General features: G+C 37.4%; 1 protein-coding gene across 20 annotated transcripts in view; it reads left to right on the top strand.

The window, feature by feature from the left end:
* Positions 1-17415, top strand: part of TRIP12 (thyroid hormone receptor interactor 12) — a 66488-nt gene that overhangs the window by 37311 nt on the left and 11762 nt on the right. For 16 of the 20 annotated variants that reach the window (XM_015276971.4, XM_015276972.4, XM_040706062.2 and 13 more), the window contains 22 exons: positions 505-641; positions 1674-1757; positions 3127-3222; positions 4181-4329; positions 5023-5058; positions 5143-5238; positions 5664-5756; positions 5897-6058; positions 7515-7583; positions 7705-7870; positions 8572-8689; positions 8812-8968; positions 9257-9410; positions 9926-10154; positions 10821-10939; positions 11553-11760; positions 12572-12672; positions 12797-12971; positions 13498-13639; positions 14524-14715; positions 15364-15515; positions 17114-17286. In XM_015276971.4, coding sequence (XP_015132457.1) covers positions 505-641; positions 1674-1757; positions 3127-3222; positions 4181-4329; positions 5023-5058; positions 5143-5238; positions 5664-5756; positions 5897-6058; positions 7515-7583; positions 7705-7870; positions 8572-8689; positions 8812-8968; positions 9257-9410; positions 9926-10154; positions 10821-10939; positions 11553-11760; positions 12572-12672; positions 12797-12971; positions 13498-13639; positions 14524-14715; positions 15364-15515; positions 17114-17286 — 3008 coding nt within the window. The remainder of the gene's footprint in view (positions 1-504; positions 642-1673; positions 1758-3126; positions 3223-4180; positions 4330-5022; positions 5059-5142; positions 5239-5663; positions 5757-5896; positions 6059-7514; positions 7584-7704; positions 7871-8571; positions 8690-8811; positions 8969-9256; positions 9411-9925; positions 10155-10820; positions 10940-11552; positions 11761-12571; positions 12673-12796; positions 12972-13497; positions 13640-14523; positions 14716-15363; positions 15516-17113; positions 17287-17415) is intronic. The other 4 variants (XM_025153691.3, XM_004937065.5, XM_025153693.3 and 1 more) reach the window with 2 other exon arrangements.

Below are 17415 nucleotides of genomic sequence, written 5' to 3'. Positions count from 1 at the left end.
TCTGACATCACAGGCATATATATTTGTAATGGTGACAATACTAGTATTTAAAAAAGCAGACTTAGAAAGGCCTATGCCCTTCAACTTCGTCTGCCATTTAAAAGAAGCCTGAACGTCAGGGTTCTGTGCTTTTAGTAGTTCAGAACTTTCTTCAAAGATAAGTACTCCATCAGTTCTTCTCAAATGTGTACTTGATTTGTAATTAAGTCACTTTAAGATTAATAATTTTAACTATTATTTTAGTAGACTGCCTTTTTCTAGTGTGTGTAATGTGAAGATCTAGCTGTAATGCCTTAGCATGAACAAATCATGGATGTGGTGTGAGGTGAGGCAAGTAAGGGAAAGCTGGATAGTTTTATGAAGACTTGTTCTTATGTGAGTCCTTGTCTTTGTGCACCTTTGTGGTAACTACCTGTGTAAATGAAAGAAAAATTATATCTTGAATGAAGGAATCTCTTGTTATAATTCCTAAGTTCTTGAACCTCTGTTTTCTTGAATCTTTAGTCGGCGGGGCTCTGGCCTGGGCAAAAGAGGAGCAGCTGAAGCTCGCCGACAGGAGAAGATGGCTGATCCTGACAACAACCAGGATGGAGTTAACTCTTCAGCTGCACGTACAGATGAGACTCCCCAGGGAGCTGCAGGTTAGTAATACTGCCAATTGCAGCATTTTGGTATACTGCTGATACTTCCTCATGCAAAGTTCTTCTAGAACTTAGTGTGTTTTAAGAAGTTATGGTTAAGTTGGTACAGCTTCCAGTGAGAGGGACCCTTGCTTTTGAATCTGATCCCTTGGCTATCAGGTACAAGTTTCAGTTAGACTACTTCATAGTCTCCCAAAAATTTCTAATAGGGTAGGCTGAAAAAATCTGAAAACTAATTTATGTTAATGCTACAGAAATGACTGTACTGCTGACTGACGAGATGTCTTCTATATTCTGAAGAGTTTGACAAGTGTTTACCTATAAGAGTTCCTTTATAACTTCTGTAAAATATTCTGCAAATTGTCTGAAACTGCAAGCCTGTCTATACAGGCAAATTTTGTCATTAGATTAATAAGCACTCTTGTTTCCTCAATCCTGTGAAGTAGTACTTAATTTTGTCACCTGGTCCTAATCAGCAGTGATTTCAAAGCAGCTTTCCAGCAATTATGCTGAGTTGTAGAAAAAACTCAAATGTCTGTGTATTAAAATCAGCTACATCAGTATGAGAAGTCAAAACTAAATAAGTGCAGCATAACACTCAAGGCCTGAAATTAGTAATGATACAGACAAATGAATGTGAAAGATTATTTGCTGATCTGACTTTTCATCATCTTGTGTTGCTATAGCCTTGTTCTTTTATTGGAAGGATTAGTTCTCTGGGCTGACATTGATCTTAATGAAGTAGTTGCAGTGAAGTGTGGTGGCAGTGTGTCAATAGTTTATGGGGTGGTTTGGTCCAGTTCTGTGACCAGGAGGGCAGAGGGACCCATGGATCTGCACCCTGGAAAAAGGGGGAAAGGATAGAGAGATGGGCCTAAAAACAAAACAGTGGCAACAATCTGAGGAGAAACAAACTAATTTACTAAATTTACAAACCGTGCTCAAAGAGGAGCATTTTTCTGATGGTGGACACTTTCCTTGATGGTGGAGATAATGAAAGCTTTTGTAGCTCACAATCTGCTTTTCTTCTAGCTTCTAGCTCTGTTGCTGGGGCTGTAGGTATGACAACATCTGGAGAAAGTGAGTCAGATGACTCTGAGATGGGAAGACTACAAGGTATAAAATCTAATTCATAACTTATTTTTGTTTACAGCCTGTAAATACCCATACTGACCCAAGTTCTGTATTTTATATGTAGTAGGAATGCTCTATTTTGTTTCTATCTTTGTGAATGTGATCCTTTTCTTACTGTAGCTCTCTTTATGTATGAGACCACCAACTTTAACTCACTAAAGATGCAAGAATTTGCAACTAATATCTAGAGGTGGTGTTGAATGTCCTTGTTTGTTTCCATGGCATGTAATATGCTGCTATTTATTTGGTGGGGGGGTTTGATGGAGAACTAACTTACTCCTGTTAAGTACATGAGTATTTCCAAAATACCAAACTGTTTTTGCAGCAATGCATTTTCAGTTGAAAGGCTACATTTGACTCGCCGTTACTCTGCCTGCTTCAGGATAATGATTTTTTTCACGCTTATCACCGATGCTCATGTTACTATAAGCTTTGACCAAACAAAATTTAACCATTCTTAAAAAATATTCTATTTTGTGCCTTTGATGGAAGGATTTAGATCTCTCATAAGTTGAGAGTACAGACAGGTACAAACTTCAGCTTTCATGTCCTGTGGCTGTTTTCATGATTTTTTTTTGTTGCTATTTCTCAAGGAGTTTTGTGATCATAATCCCCATTGAAAATGATGGATATCAGTTAATCTGTACCTTTTAATGTGGGACTGAGCGCCTTGTCAGTACCATTTCATTTGCTTATTGCTCTCAGTAAGCACAGATACAAGTTAGGAATGTTGAACTATTATTATGTCCATATTTGTATTGATACGAAGCAGTTATATTTGCTACAGTAAAAAATAGATACTTCTCCCAATTGATTCAGAGTAACCAAAGTCTGAAAAGTGTTTATTTAAAAAAAAACCACAAACTAATATTCAATAGATCACCCTGCTCGTCAGCAAATAAAGCTGCGTATCCTTCCTTTCAGATTAATTTTGAAGATCAGATCCTGAGCCTCTGAAGATAATAAGTTTAACCAGTTTTGCTTAGTTTGAATTCACATTTGGAATTACTGTCTAGTATATCTGCTAGATCATATCTGATCTTGTAATATTAGTAGATCAGATTTCTTCTGTAAAAGTATATAGCTCTGGATACTTGCTGGGTGACTTCTTAAGGGGTCTTAATGCTCTGGTGCATACAAAAATGACCTGTTCCTTAAAGGTCATCTTTTTGTGTGTGTGTTTATAAATTGAAGTAGTTACAGTCATCTAATCTTAACTCCTCTTTCCTAAAGTATCAAAACTGTAGTACTACTATTCAAGTAGTCTTAAATTATAGCTTCATGGAACTTAAGCTTTTAAAAGTATATGTAGAAGCTTTGACAATGGCTGTTATCCTCTGTTTGCTTTTAGCTCTGTTAGAGGCTAGGGGTCTTCCTCCTCACCTGTTTGGCCCTCTTGGTCCTCGGATGTCGCAGCTCTTCCACAGGACAATTGGAAGTGGAGCTAGTAAGCAAAGTTTGTCTAATTTGACTTAATTCTTTCCACTTCCAGACTAGCAGAATTCAGCCAGTAGTAAATTCTAGTATTTGTATTAGCTACATCATTTAATATTTTACATGTTGGAGATTTGTATGTCTTAAGTGCTAGACTGCCTGTAAACAGTATTAATTAGCTTGTCTTTGTGTAAGGAAGACAAATTTGCTTTAGCCATATTTCTTCCCTTTTTAAATGACTTTTTTTCCACCTGATGTTCTCTTCTAGGTGGGGAAGGGAGGGTTCACCTTTTTACTCTTTCTTTCTTTCTTTTTATCTTGCATGATGGACTGTTTAACAGAAGACCTCTGAACCCCCTGTTTTTTTCCTAGTTTTAAACAAATTCTCAAGGTAGCTTTAAGGCAGATAGGATGTATGAGTTCTAAGGTTCATTGTTCATAGCTTCAGATGTGTCTTAGTTATCAGACTGTCCCAAGGGGAACATGAGTCCTTATTGTCATTCTGCTGTATCTGCGTTATGCAGCTGGATAATGCAAGCTGGATAGTTCAAGCTGATTTGGCTTGCAGGAGAGCCAAAACAAGCCTGTTAAGCTCCCTTCCAAGAGGAAGAGAGGGTCTAATCGATATTCCATTTGCTATATTATTTAGGGAGTATGTTAAAAAGTGATTTACTTTATAAATTTGGAGTGTGGGTTCTATCACCTGCTGTAGGTTGGCAGAGATGACTATGGTGAGCAGTGTGATGGATTTCCTGTGAAGTGACCAGCCTGCACTGGAAGGACTGCCAAGAGTGAGATTTCATCTCCCTTTCCCTCCACTTTTACATGGCAGGGGAAGGAAGAGAAACTACAAATGCAGAGGAAGGCAAACTATTTCTGGTCTTCCACTCTGGCAGAAGTATAGCGTGGCAGTTGCACTAAACATGTATCTTCTAATATCATCTTTTCTAATCTTTTTTTTGGTTATGTAGGTTCTAAAGCCCAGCAGCTTTTACAAGGTCTCCAAGCCACTGATGAAAGTCAGCAACTACAGGCAGTTATTGAGATGTGCCAGCTGTTGGTCATGGGAAATGAAGAAACACTGGGAGGATTTCCAGTCAAGAGTGTTGTGCCAGCTTTGGTAAAAAAAAAAAAAAAAAAAAAAAATCATTTTTTGTATGTCTGTTGGAGGATAAAATGTTTCACTGAATATTTTGCTTAAATCAAGTATTTATGATTTCAAGAGGTATTTGTTCCACATGGTTGCATTTGGAACTAACACTGGGGAAATCTGACTATCTGTGTATTGTCAGTTACATCTTCAGGTTAAAACCCACTGGAGTGTAGGGATTCCATTAGGGAAGCCTTTAGATTGCTCTTTAACAGAGCCTGCTTGTACTGAGCGTTTATTCTGTGGTAAGAATTGGTTAATGTCAGTAAAACAGACCTTGCTGCTTATGTTGTTAATAAGGTAGCTGTGCTTTCTGGTAGAAGCCTGATGAATGCATGCCTGCAGGCATGCACGAGCCAAGATAACGATGTACAGAAAGACTTTAAACTTCTTCTACAGCGATCTCAGAGGTTAACTTGGTGATTGTGATTCTATGTCCCAGAAAAATGTGGGCATCTAGTGGATACCTCTGTGTAACAAAGAAAACACACCCCCAAACTGAAGTTAAGCCTTAGTAATTTGTAGCCTATTTGATGTTTTTTCAACTAACATTGTGTGAACAACTATGTATTGCTGTATACAGAAAGCTACATTGTAGATTTGTGCACTTGATGTTGATACCTAGGTACTTCTTTTACTGAGTCTTTATTTTTTTAAAAACAGATAACATTGCTGCAGATGGAGCATAACTTTGACATCGTAAGTGATTTGTAATGTTAAAAAAAATTCTTGAGTAAGTGCTATCATCTGAAATTAAAGCAGAGCTGTATGTATACTTTATAGATGAACCATGCTTGTCGAGCCTTAACATACATGATGGAAGCACTTCCCAGATCATCTGCTGTAGTGGTAGATGCAATTCCTGTCTTCTTGGAAAAGGTAACGTGAAATCAAAACAGTACTAAACCAATGTGTAGGTTTCCTATGTTTTGTTCTAATTTGAGGATTACCCGTAATATAATAGCTTCTTTCATAGCTTACAAGACAATGAATAATGTATCAGAAGCTTTTAAAATAGTTTTCTTTGTTCATAGCCTTAGTGTAAAGCACTGTGTGAATCACTGTAAACTTTGTCTTACTGTTGTTGACAAGATACTGAGAAATTATACATACTTGAAACTCTTGGAGTAGCTACAGAGTAGCTATGTAACTGATCCAGCCTTAAATTGCTGAACTTGGTTACATCTAGCAGTGTAGCTGTGTTAGCATCTGTCTTAGTACAGGCTAACTGTCCAAGTGTTAATGAACATTGTTTATACAGGTAATTTAGTAATTGTTCTACAAATTTTCTTGATTTATTCTAGCTGCAAGTTATTCAGTGCATTGATGTGGCAGAGCAGGCACTGACAGCCCTAGAGATGCTATCACGCAGGCATAGTAAAGCCATTCTGCAGGCAGTAAGTACAGAAGTTATCATCTTTTACTTCTGCATTTCCATTCCCTCCATCTTGATGATCTGTAAGTTCTGTGAAAATGAAGAAAAAAGTTTCAATAACTTCAGCAGTATTGAGAATGAAAGCACTTATTTTTGTTACAGGGTGGGTTGGCAGACTGCTTGCTGTATCTGGAATTCTTCAGTATAAATGCACAGAGGAATGCACTAGCTATTGCTGCCAATTGCTGCCAGAGTATAACACCTGATGAGTTTCACTTTGTGGCAGACTCTTTGCCACTGCTTACACAAAGGTTAACCCATCAGGTAAGAGCTGTTGTAAAGCAGAAGGTTTCCTTTTGACCTGAAAGTAGTATAAAGCTTCCTTTAGATACCTAGTTCTTACTGTATGTTATTTCACTTTGCAAGATAATCTGATACTCCTTTAAAGCTTCTGTAGTGTCAAGCTATGATATTCTGATGTGTATGTGAAGCTCCAGGCTTCTGTAACTATGCTGTAAGGATTCATGATGCTCTGAGAGAAAATCTAGTTGTATTACTGTTCTTATTCTAAATAGAGGAGTTACAAATCTCCTTCCCGCTTGGAAACCTGAAACATTTCGGTTTCAGTTAAGGTTGTGGTTTTCTGCTGATTTGGTGGCTTGTTGGTCTTTTACAATGAAGTCCCTACTCATGCACAATATTTTCAAGTGATGGATCCTAAATAGTGGATTTACTTGTCTTGTAATGCTGCTGTGTAAATAAATGAGCACTTAAAATGATTATTACATGAAAAAAATTTAAATGTACTTCTTGGTTGTCAAATCCCTGTCAAAGAGATGAAAGAATTATTTTTCCTTAAAAAACAAACAAACCAACCAACAACCAAACAAAACAAAAATAAATGGAACCTTCCAGGTAATCATTTTTAATTGTAACTTCTTAATTCTGCCTCTTGCTGAAAGAATACTTGAATCTTTTAAGGTAGATTCACACACGGCACCATTAAACTTAGCCAAATTTATAGTGGGATTTGATGCTTTTAAAGGTCTTTTCTGAGCTAAATGATTCTTTTGTTCTGTGTAGGTTTAGAAGTAGGTTTAGAAGGTTCTTTAAAAACAGGAAGCACCATTTCAGCAGTACTCGAACAAATACTGACTTTCTTCTTCTGAGGAAAGGCTACAGTACACACAAAGACAACTTCAATAATCTCTGAAGCAGAATTTTATGGGAAAAAAAACCTCTCAGTTGCCTAGTTTTCTCTCCTTCCCCATCTCATTCACTGAAACCTTCTAATTCCCATCTGAAGTCTTAACTAGAGTTGTTTTTAGAGCACTGCTTACTGTCCTGTGTTTGGATTTGGTAACATGGCTGCTCTGTGATCTGAAGCTACAGTCTTCACGCGTTCTGTAGAACAATACCATTCATGTTTGGTTAGTCTGTCTCCTGTCACTTTGAATTAGTAGTCCTTCCTTTTGTTTCCCCTCTGTGGAATCCAAAAAGGATAATAGAGACCCATTTACTAATCTGTAAATGTCCTGAAATGTATTTGTGTGGAAAGTGTGAGGAGTTTTCCAGGCAACATGAGAGATCCAAGACATATGATATTAATTTAGACAGTATTAGTATGCTTAAAATTCAGAACTGTAGTGTACAGTATAACATGTAATATGTGTTAAATGTGATCTAGTTGGCCTTTAAGAAGTTTTGTGTGTCAATAACAGCTTAATTTCACGTATGCTAAAACTGTTTAATTCAAGGGAATACTTTTTTCTTTTAATAGGACAAGAAGTCTGTTGAAAGCACTTGTCTCTGTTTTGCACGGCTGGTAGACAATTTCCAGCATGAGGAGGTAAGGGTTGGTTTTTTTTTATGGGGGTCTTTTTTTTTTTGCTTCTCTCTGCCTTTCTTCCATTTCTAAGGGCTTACCTTTCAAAATCAGACTAACGTGTTTCATTTGTTTGCTCCTAAAGAACTTGCTGCAGCAGGTTGCTTCCAAGGACTTGTTAACAAACATCCAGCAACTCTTGGTAGTGACACCTCCTATCCTGAGCTCAGGAATGTTCATCATGGTGGTGCGCATGTTTTCCTTAATGTGTTCCAATTGTCCAACGCTTGCAGTCCAACTTATGAAGCAAAGTGAGTTCTTGTTATTTTCATATTTTCAGGGGCCTATTTAAGTTTGTGGCTGTGGTCAGTGGGGGAACTCTGCACTTGGTTAAACAAGTATTGTTCTTTTTCTCTTGTTATGCTTTCCCTGGGATACTAAGTTTAGTTAATGTCATAGAGAGTACTTGTTTATTTTTTCCCCTTTCTTTTCTCTAGCTGTTGTCACTGAAGTGCTCACCTGATTTTTTTTGAGTCTGCATTAGCTGCATGAGTTGCTTTCATTTCAACTGAAGTTGAATTGTTCTTCTTACAGTCTTTACTAGATGGGGAAATGTGATGTAAGAACTTTTTTTCTAAGGGAAAACGTGGAGGGAAAAAAAAGTAACTGTTGCTGGTTTTGTCCCCAGTTCTTTCTTTCCATCATGTGGATTTTGACTTGTGACTTCAACTACTCTATACGTTCCCATCCTTTCTTCCCTGCCATGTGTGTTTAGTGATATCCCCTCCTATCCTCCCAGCAAGATGCCTCTTAAAGGGGACAAACAAAAAAGCACACCAAAACCCTATGCTGGACAACAAATGTTGTTCTTGTGATGTCTGAAGAGAGAGCTTTTGTCCTACTCTCTTCTGTCTGTTTGCTTAGGGCAGTGACTATTTCTTTTGTATAGTGTCCAGCACAAACTGTAGTCTTCATACTGATATGAATGGTCTCAATAATAATAATTCTGTAGACATTGCAGAAACACTTCACTTTCTCCTTTGTGGAGCCTCAAATGGGAGTTGTCAAGAACAAATTGACCTTGTTCCACGAAGCCCTCAAGAACTCTATGAGCTTACTTCTCTTATCTGGTAAGTTATACCGTTAAGTTTCAATTTAGTTGGTTTATTAAACTCCATGACCTTTTTATAATACAGACAAACAGTATTCGGCTCAAACTTGTAGTAAAACATTGTTTTCACATTCTTTCCAGTGAACTGATGCCTTGTCTGCCAAAAGAGGGGATATTTGCTGTTGATACTATGCTAAAGAAAGGAAATGCACAAAATACAGATGGTGCGATATGGCAATGGCGAGATGACAGGGGTCTCTGGCATCCCTATAACAGGATTGATAGTCGAATAATAGAGGTAGTAATTCCTCTTGTTTGCATGGTGGTGATCTTTGAACATGTGTGCAGTTGTATGGAGCGCTTTTTCATGGTTTTGAAAATATCAGTCTTGTTTGAATGAGAAATGCGTGAGGGGTAATACTGCACTGTTTGGGTATTCGGTAACAGGTCAACTGCTGAATGCTTAATCACTGTTCTTATTGTATTTCAGTCAGTCATAGTTCTTTCCTGCTGTGCTGTTTCCCCACCTTCATATACATTTACATTTGTTAGAGTGTTCTTAACTGTTTAAACTCTTTGTTTTTAGGCAGCTCATCAGGTTGGTGAGGATGAGATAAGCCTGTCGACACTTGGACGTGTCTATACTATTGATTTTAATTCTATGCAGCAAATAAATGAGGATACTGGAACAGCACGTGCCATTCAGCGGAAACCAAACCCTTTAGCCAATACAAACACTAGTGAGTATAGCTTATGATACATCTGGCATTTCTAGCTATGGCTATTCCATGCTACATTTCACTGTAGTCTACTTGGCTAATATGTTTCTTGTCTCTATGAAGCATCAAATTATTCTAAGTAAACTGAAGACAAACTTGCAACAAAAATCGGAAGTATTCATACAAACTTTTTCAGGGGACTGAGAATGTGTTAAATTTGGTGGGGGGTGGTTCATGGGGTGGAGTCTTCTGAAAGAGTTTTGTACAGCTGTTTTTGATGAAGACTGGGGGCTTCCTACTATGGCTCAGAAATAAATTTAAAAAAAGAATTAAAAAATGTTGGAAGGATTTATAGCGACATTCTTACCATCAAGTTTTACCTTCTGGTTGTTAAATTAACATTAATTAAAGATTAACTAATACTTTTTTTTAAAACAAAAACAAAAAAATAACCCTTCCCAAAAAACAGCAGACAACTTAACTCAGAGTAAAGATGCAGAGAACTATGCAGTGATTTATTGCACAACTTCTCACAGGTGGACATTCAGAATTGAAGAAGGATGACGCTCGAGCACAGCTAATGAAAGAAGACCCAGAATTGGCAAAATCCTTTATCAAAACACTGTTTGGTGTTCTTTATGAAGTGTATAGTTCTTCAGCTGGACCTGCTGTTAGACACAAGTGCCTTAGAGCAATACTTAGAATAATTTATTTTGCTGATGCTGAACTCCTGAAGGATGTGCTGAAAAACCATGCTGTGTCAAGGTGGGTTCTTGGAAAAATTGTGAATGGAACTTATTTGACACTTAAACTCAAATCTGATCTATTATTGACCATCTTTTCTCACAAATAAATTGTACTTTTACATTCTTTCAACAATATGTTTTCCTAAATCTGAGGCTGTCTAGTTCTTCAGGAATTTTACTAACCTTAGATTTTGCTGTTGGTGCTACCTGAAGTTTTGTATATTAGAAACTGTGATTCCTTACAGCACTACTTATGTCTCATTGTTTCACTGAGTTCTAAAACGTGTCCGTAAACTTTTCTGAAGTTGAGATGACTTTCAAGTAATAGGGTGTGAACAGTAACGGGCTTTGTTATTTTACTGGCAAGTTCAGTTCTATTCATGAAACATTCCCTGCTTGATATGCTGTTAGGTAGGGGTCAAGGCAGAAGGCTGCAATCAGAAAATAAAAAGGTTGTATCAAGTTCTAATTTCTTTGAAAGGAAGGAAACTGTTGTATGCCTTGTAGGAAAGTGACTTAGGTGGGAGGATTTTAAGTCCATTATGTATAGCTTTTATAAAAGTGCTATGAAATTTGCTTGTGTATCAGAATAGTACTGACAGTGTGTGCAAGATAAACTGGCTTTGTTAGCAAAAACAAGATAAATGTGGTTCTAATAAATTATCTGCTGGATTGTGTATTGTAGTCACATTGCCTCCATGCTGTCAAGTCAAGACCTTAAGATAGTAGTTGGAGCCCTGCAGATGGCAGAAATCTTAATGCAGAAGCTACCTGACATTTTTAGTGTTTACTTCAGAAGAGAAGGTAATTCTTGCTTTCTTCTTCCCTCTGTTCTTCTTACTAGTTAGTATGCTGGGGTGTATGCCTGTGTTTTGTAAATGCCTCTCCCCCAAATTGTAGCAAGTTGGTATCTTACTTGCATAATAAGGCAAATCTGTGCAAAGTATCATGGTATGACTGGGGAGGAGCTGATTGACACTCTGAAGGAGAGACAGATGTGGCTTTGAATCTGAAACAAGTTTGTACAGGCTTAGTAGATGTTAGAACTTCAGTTTAGACCGAAGAGTCCTTGCGGAAATTACATGGGTATTCTTACTGGACAGAACTAATGAATTCTTAGCAGGAATTCCCTGAGTCTCTCAGGACTTCTTAGTCACCCTACCTCTAACTGTCACTTAAAAAAAAAAAAAAAGTGTAGATTAATTTATTCTGGAAAGGATTAATCTGCTTCTAAAACTGTGTGCAACTGCTGCAATAAAACTTTGTGGGTGTATGTTTATGCGAATGTTACAGAAACCTCTTAGTGGAGGCTAGAAGTTGTTTGAAGAGACAGAAGCCTCTTACTACATGTTCTGTACCCTCCTCCCCCAAAGCCCCAAATAAAACACTAAACATAAAGATTTCTTCCTTTTTGAAGGAGTGATGCATCAAGTGAAAAACTTAGCGGAGTCTGAGGCTTTGCTAACGAGCCCACCAAAAGTATGCACTAATGGATCAGGAACACTGGGTACCACTACAACTATAAGTACTGGAACAGCCACTGCTGCCACTAATGCAGCTGCAGATTTGGGCTCTCCCAGCTTACAACACAGCCGGGAGGATTCTTTAGATCTGAGCCCACAGGGGTAAGTGCACTGTGTGGTGTGAGCAAATGTGATTTCTTTTTTTTCTCTTCCTTGGGGAAAATCTTAATTGATGTGGGCTGCTACAGTATCAGCTGTATTTGGCTGTAATATTTTCCCTTGAAAGAAGTAAAATGAAGCCATGTTGAAGTTACTATCTGGAAGCTTTAATTCATTTGATACAATACTTTTTCAAGAAAAAAGCAAATAAAGGAAAAACTAGTGACCTGATAGTTGTGATGTAATGATATGAAACAATCCATGCTTTTTGGTGGAAGACAGCAGAATGCCAAGAGCAACAGCTGTAGTCTCATGTAACTCCTGAGAACAGTGATTCTTTGAAAGGAATGCTTGCCATGGTGCCTGGTTGCTTTCTGCTGGGGACTGGAGGGAAGAGTCAGTCTTAAGTTGTTATTGAGAGGACAGGCAAGTCAGCTGTCTTTTGTGGTTTGTTCAAGAATTTGTGGATTTTCTTTTTTTGTATGAAGTGCATTTGAATAAATGAATAACCAGGCAGTTACAAAGACTTCACATTATTTTCATGTTTTTATTCAGTGGTACTCCTGTGTTTGGTTACCTGTAGTACAGGAGTGATAGCAAGTCAAGCGCTTTCCTTTTGGCTGGAGTAATTAATTTAAAAATTAAATTCCCCCTAAATTAAGAGTTGAGACTCCCTCTCCCATAGTCTGTTCTTCCACTGCGCCCTCCTTGTTTTGGGTTGGGAGCTCTTGTATCTTTATGCTTATGAATTTGGTGAGTCTTAGAACTCACAGAACTGATGGAATCATGCAACTTTGTTTTTAAATTTGGACAGACGACTGAGTGATGTTCTGAAGAGAAAAAGACTGCCAAAACGAGGGCCAAGGAGACCAAAATATTCTCCCCCAAGAGATGATGACAAAGTAGACAATCAAGGTAAAATATTCTCAATGTGACTGAGACTCCTTTTAGAGTAAACTTACTGTGTTAATGCTAGCTGCAATAAAACTGTTGATTCTAGGAGATCCTTGTAATTTTGTCATCTTTTTTTTTTTTTCAGCAAAAAGCCCCACGACTACTCAGTCTCCTAAATCTTCTTTCTTAGCAAGTTTAAATCCCAAAACATGGGGAAGATTAAGTACACAGTCTAACAGTAATAACATTGAACCAGCAAGAACAGCAGGTGTAAGTGGTCTTGCAAGAGCTGCTTCTAAGGATACAATTTCCAATAACAGGTACACAAGTCAAAATGCATGTAATGCAAAGTTGAACTTGAGTTGCAGCCAGTTTCTTATGATAAGTTGTTGTATGAGCAGGTAGGACATCAAAGGTGTTTGGGAATAAACGTTGCTAAAATAATCCTCAAAGGACAGTGAAAAGACTGTGGATGGATCATCACTGAAGATTCTCAGATTTGGGTTGGATGGGGCTTTGAGCAACCTTTTCTAGTGGAAGATGTCTTTTCGTGTGGACTGGATGATCTTTCAGGGTTGTTTCCAAACCATTCAAGGATTCTATGATAAGTTGAGGGAAAAAAAGAATAACCTTTTAATAGCGTGTTATAATGTGCTGTAAAAGCAATTGGAGAACTTGGAAAAATGGTGCAAGAAGTAATCAGCAGAGAGAATGTATTTATTATAATTAAGAGGGAAACATTTTTGTGGTTAAACATAAGGGAAGTAGTGCTCTGGCTGTATTTACTTGCATTGCTGAAATATGCAAATACTTATGTGGCCAAATGCTTTTTATGTTTCATTACAGAGAAAAAATTAAGGGTTGGATTAAGGAGCAAGCCCATAAATTTGTAGACCGTTATTTTAGTTCGGAAAACATGGATGGAAGCAATCCTGCACTAAATGTATTACAGAGACTTTGCACTGCAACTGAACAACTTAACCTCCAGGTTAGAAGCGGCAGAATGTTTGGAGGGGTGGAGTGGGAATGGAAGCAATGGAAGTATTTAGGAGGATGCTGTGATTCTACAGGAGGAAAAGCTGGCTATTTTAGACAATGTGGGCAGTATTTTAATTGTTTCTAAACTTTGAAGTAGCTTGATTGTTTTTGTTCTTTATTTTTTCAATTACGGTTTAACCACTGGCACATTATTTATAATAAGTCTAGCTTAATGATGGTATGCTCTGGTTCTTTTTGCTTCCAGTGTTTGCTTCCAAATTCAGAAGTTCTGTAGTTGAGTGTTCAGGATTGCTTTTCTACCTGGGGAGAACACAGTTCGTAATCAAAACTTTAGACAGAATGCATGGAGAGGGCAGTGGTATTTTGTCGAAAGGAAATAGAAGAAATAATACAGATGAGGCCAGATCTGCTATCATCTCAAGAATTTTGAGCCTGACTTCTCAGGCAGTTGTGGTACTTAACAAATAGTCTAGACCTGTAACTTCTGAAGTAGCTGAAAAGCTGAGTTATGTGCTTTGACCTATGAAATAATTACTATATACAACTTTACTTTCTTGACTTCCACGTGGTTGCTTTGCAGAATCGATATCAATATGTTTTAGTTCTTTGTATTTTGTTTGGAGCTCATTAATTTGAGACAGAAATGGAACCCTGCATTTCTTTTAAAAAGGGAAAATGTAGTTGCCTGTAATGTTTCTCCTTGAATAAAGAAGTAGCTTATCCTTAGTTTACTTGCTCAGATGTTACTTGTATTTCATTACTAAAAGAAAGCCCTTCTTACCTTTTTTTAGAGCTGTTCTATGCTGTAAGAAGAGAAATAGTATTTAAGTCCTTACTATTTTGGTAGTAAAATACTGTCTTCATATTTTTCAGGTGGATGGTGGAACAGAGTGCCTTGTAGAAATCCGTAGCATTGTCTCGGAGTCTGACGTCTCCTCATTTGAAATCCAGCATAGTGGATTTGTGAAACAACTGCTGCTTTATTTGACATCTAAAAGTGAGAAAGATGCTGTAAGCAGGGATATCAGATTGAAAAGATTTCTTCATGTATTTTTCTCCTCTCCAGTAAGTTTTTTTGTTTGTTTTGGCATTTATAGTTGTCTTTCTCTATCTGAGAGGTTCAGCAATGACCTTGACTTAAAGATGGTGGGTGTGCATATGGAATTATTTGTTTACAGCAAAGCTGTACACATCTTTTACGTGGTTCTGTCTTTGCAAGTCATGAATTCTTTCAAGTACCTTGTAATTAGAGGGGGGAGGGAAGGAGATTTAAAGATGGCCAGTTGTCTGAGTCTTGAACAGCTCAAAAGTTGTTCCTGACTTTAAGTTGATATGGCAAGAGTTCAGGTAGTGATCCCAGTCATTTTTGCTCACTGTAGTCCTAAATACTACAAGAAACTAGATTGTCTTGCCTTTAAAGTAAAAAATTAAAAGTGGAAATGGGAAAAAGTCGGTAACTACAGTTTCAGTGAAGCTTACTGCTTGGGGTTAAGGATGAATGCTTGAAATCTGCAGGGTTATTAATTCTAAACCAATAAGAGTGAGAAGTGCTTTCTGGAGACGTTGTCTTTCAAATACACGTACTGTCATTGAGCTGTTCTGATACTTGAAGTGAGAGCACTGAATTTTCTCCTCTTGTGAACAACTTGCGGTGTAAGTTGCTTAAGGTGAATTAATTCAAGCATGTAACTAAAACATTTGAATATATTCTAGCTTCCTGGAGAAGAACCCCTTGGAAGATTAGAGCCATTAGAAAATGCACCTTTGTTGGCATTAGTCCATAAAATGAACAATTGCCTCAGTCAGATGGAGCAGTTTCCAGTGAAAGTGCATGACTTCCCCAGTGGAAATGGAACAGGGAGCAGGTAAGGATTAATGCTCAGGTAATGGTTTTGTTGGAAGCTGTTGTGTTCCGAATTTTGTTTCAACACTAAGTTTCAAGAGCTAATGGAGAATTCTGATGCTGCTGAAAGGTTGTATATCTACATCTTTGCTTGACATCTTGAAACTCCTTCCTGGTGGGCTCAGGTTGGAAGCAATCTCATAAATTTAAAAATTCACATCTTCCTTGCACTTATAACCAATGCTGGAAGGAGTCACTTTTTTTTGCTAACACTGATACTTTTAGTGAAGCAGTGAACTTCTGTGGATTTGTATTACTGTATTCAGCTTCATTATTCAGATAGGTTCTGTTCTTCTGAAAGGTCGTAGATTGAGTGGTAACAGTTGGGTGTCATCATAATTTAAAATAACTGTAGATCTGCCCTCTTTCATAATACAGATTAAATTTAGAATCCAATTGTGTTCTTAGTAGGACTTGAACTACTGAGGACCTATTTCTGCAATTTTTGTAACTTTTCACAGTAAATCAACATAGTTTCTTTTGTTGTATAGAATCTAGTAAGTCTGTTTCAGTACTGGTTGCATGCAAGTCTGAAAGTATATCAAAAAAGCTATCAAAAGGCTGAATTATATTATAGGCATATTCTTCTGACTGCTAAGGACGGAGAATAGAAAATAGTGGTTTTTAATCAACAACTGTGGTAAGATCTCAATTACAATAGAACTTTTTGAGCCTCACACTATAGTTTTAATGTGATGTACGCTGAAGTTCAATACTTGCTTTTTGTGAAACTTTAAAAAAAAGCAAACATGGGATTGCATGCATCATGTGTTTCCTAATACTTCAAGGAATGGTCCTGATGTTAGCTTTCATAAGACTACACAGCACAGACTATTTGCAGTGCTTCCCAATATGAGCTGTTTATCTAAAATTAAATAACTGTGGAAGTTGAAGTTGCCACTCATAAATTCGAAATTCTGCTTTGAAAGCTAACCGTGGAAAGCCAGACTACAGCAGCACTGATTGAGTGGCTAGTCTTAATGTTTATTCTGGCATTGGAAACCTTGAGTTAGTCTTTTGCTAGTACCTGGAAACAGAAGCAGCCCAAGATGAGCCTTAATACTATTCTAACTATTCTTATATATAGGTAGTTTGCATGGTGAAATGGAATGCGTGAACTATATTTAGCAAGAAAAACAGAAGCTTTCAATTTCTGAGTCCTTATTAAAACACATGTGAGTGAAATACTTGCATTCTCCATCCCTGGTTCCTATCCTTATTGCACTGTAGGTCAACACAGCTCTAAAATTCTTTGACCACTGAAAAACTTCACACATCAGTGATGCTCGCTACAGGCCGTACTATAACCTCAGACTGGGCTTTCCCTTAATCCATGCGGATTCCATGGGAAATAAGGCTTTGGCCAATTTAGATTCTGGAGTTCCTATACTGTTAAACCTTCAAGATGTTCATCTAAATCTTGATAGCATGTTTTTAGAGTAATAGACTGAGAAATCATCATCTGGACAAGTGAATTCTTAAATGCATGTATAAGCCTTTTTTAATGCAGTTATTGTTAATAGATTCTTTGTGGCAACTTTTATCATAAATTATTTTGAGTTTTTCTCTTAACAGAGGATCCCAAGCTTTAAAATTCTTCAATACGCATCAGTTAAAATGCCAGCTGCAAAGACATCCAGACTGTGCTAATGTGAAACAGTGGAAGGGTGGACCTGTGAAGATTGATCCTCTGGCTTTGGTTCAAGCCATTGAAAGATATCTTGTTGTTAGAGGTATTTATATCTTATATGGTCGAGGGGGGTATTCTGTTTCTTAGGATAGTCGCTATTGTTAATAGTGCTGAGTCTGTAGAAACCTGTGAGAGTTTTGTTGAAAAAAGTGTGAGGTACCTGTAAATGTAT

Source organism: Gallus gallus, chromosome 9 (assembly GCF_016699485.2).
Source record: "Gallus gallus isolate bGalGal1 chromosome 9, bGalGal1.mat.broiler.GRCg7b, whole genome shotgun sequence".
NCBI lineage: Eukaryota > Metazoa > Chordata > Aves > Galliformes > Phasianidae > Gallus > Gallus gallus.
The sequence above is the reverse complement of the archived record's forward strand: the minus strand, read 5'-3'. Positions and strand labels throughout refer to the sequence as shown.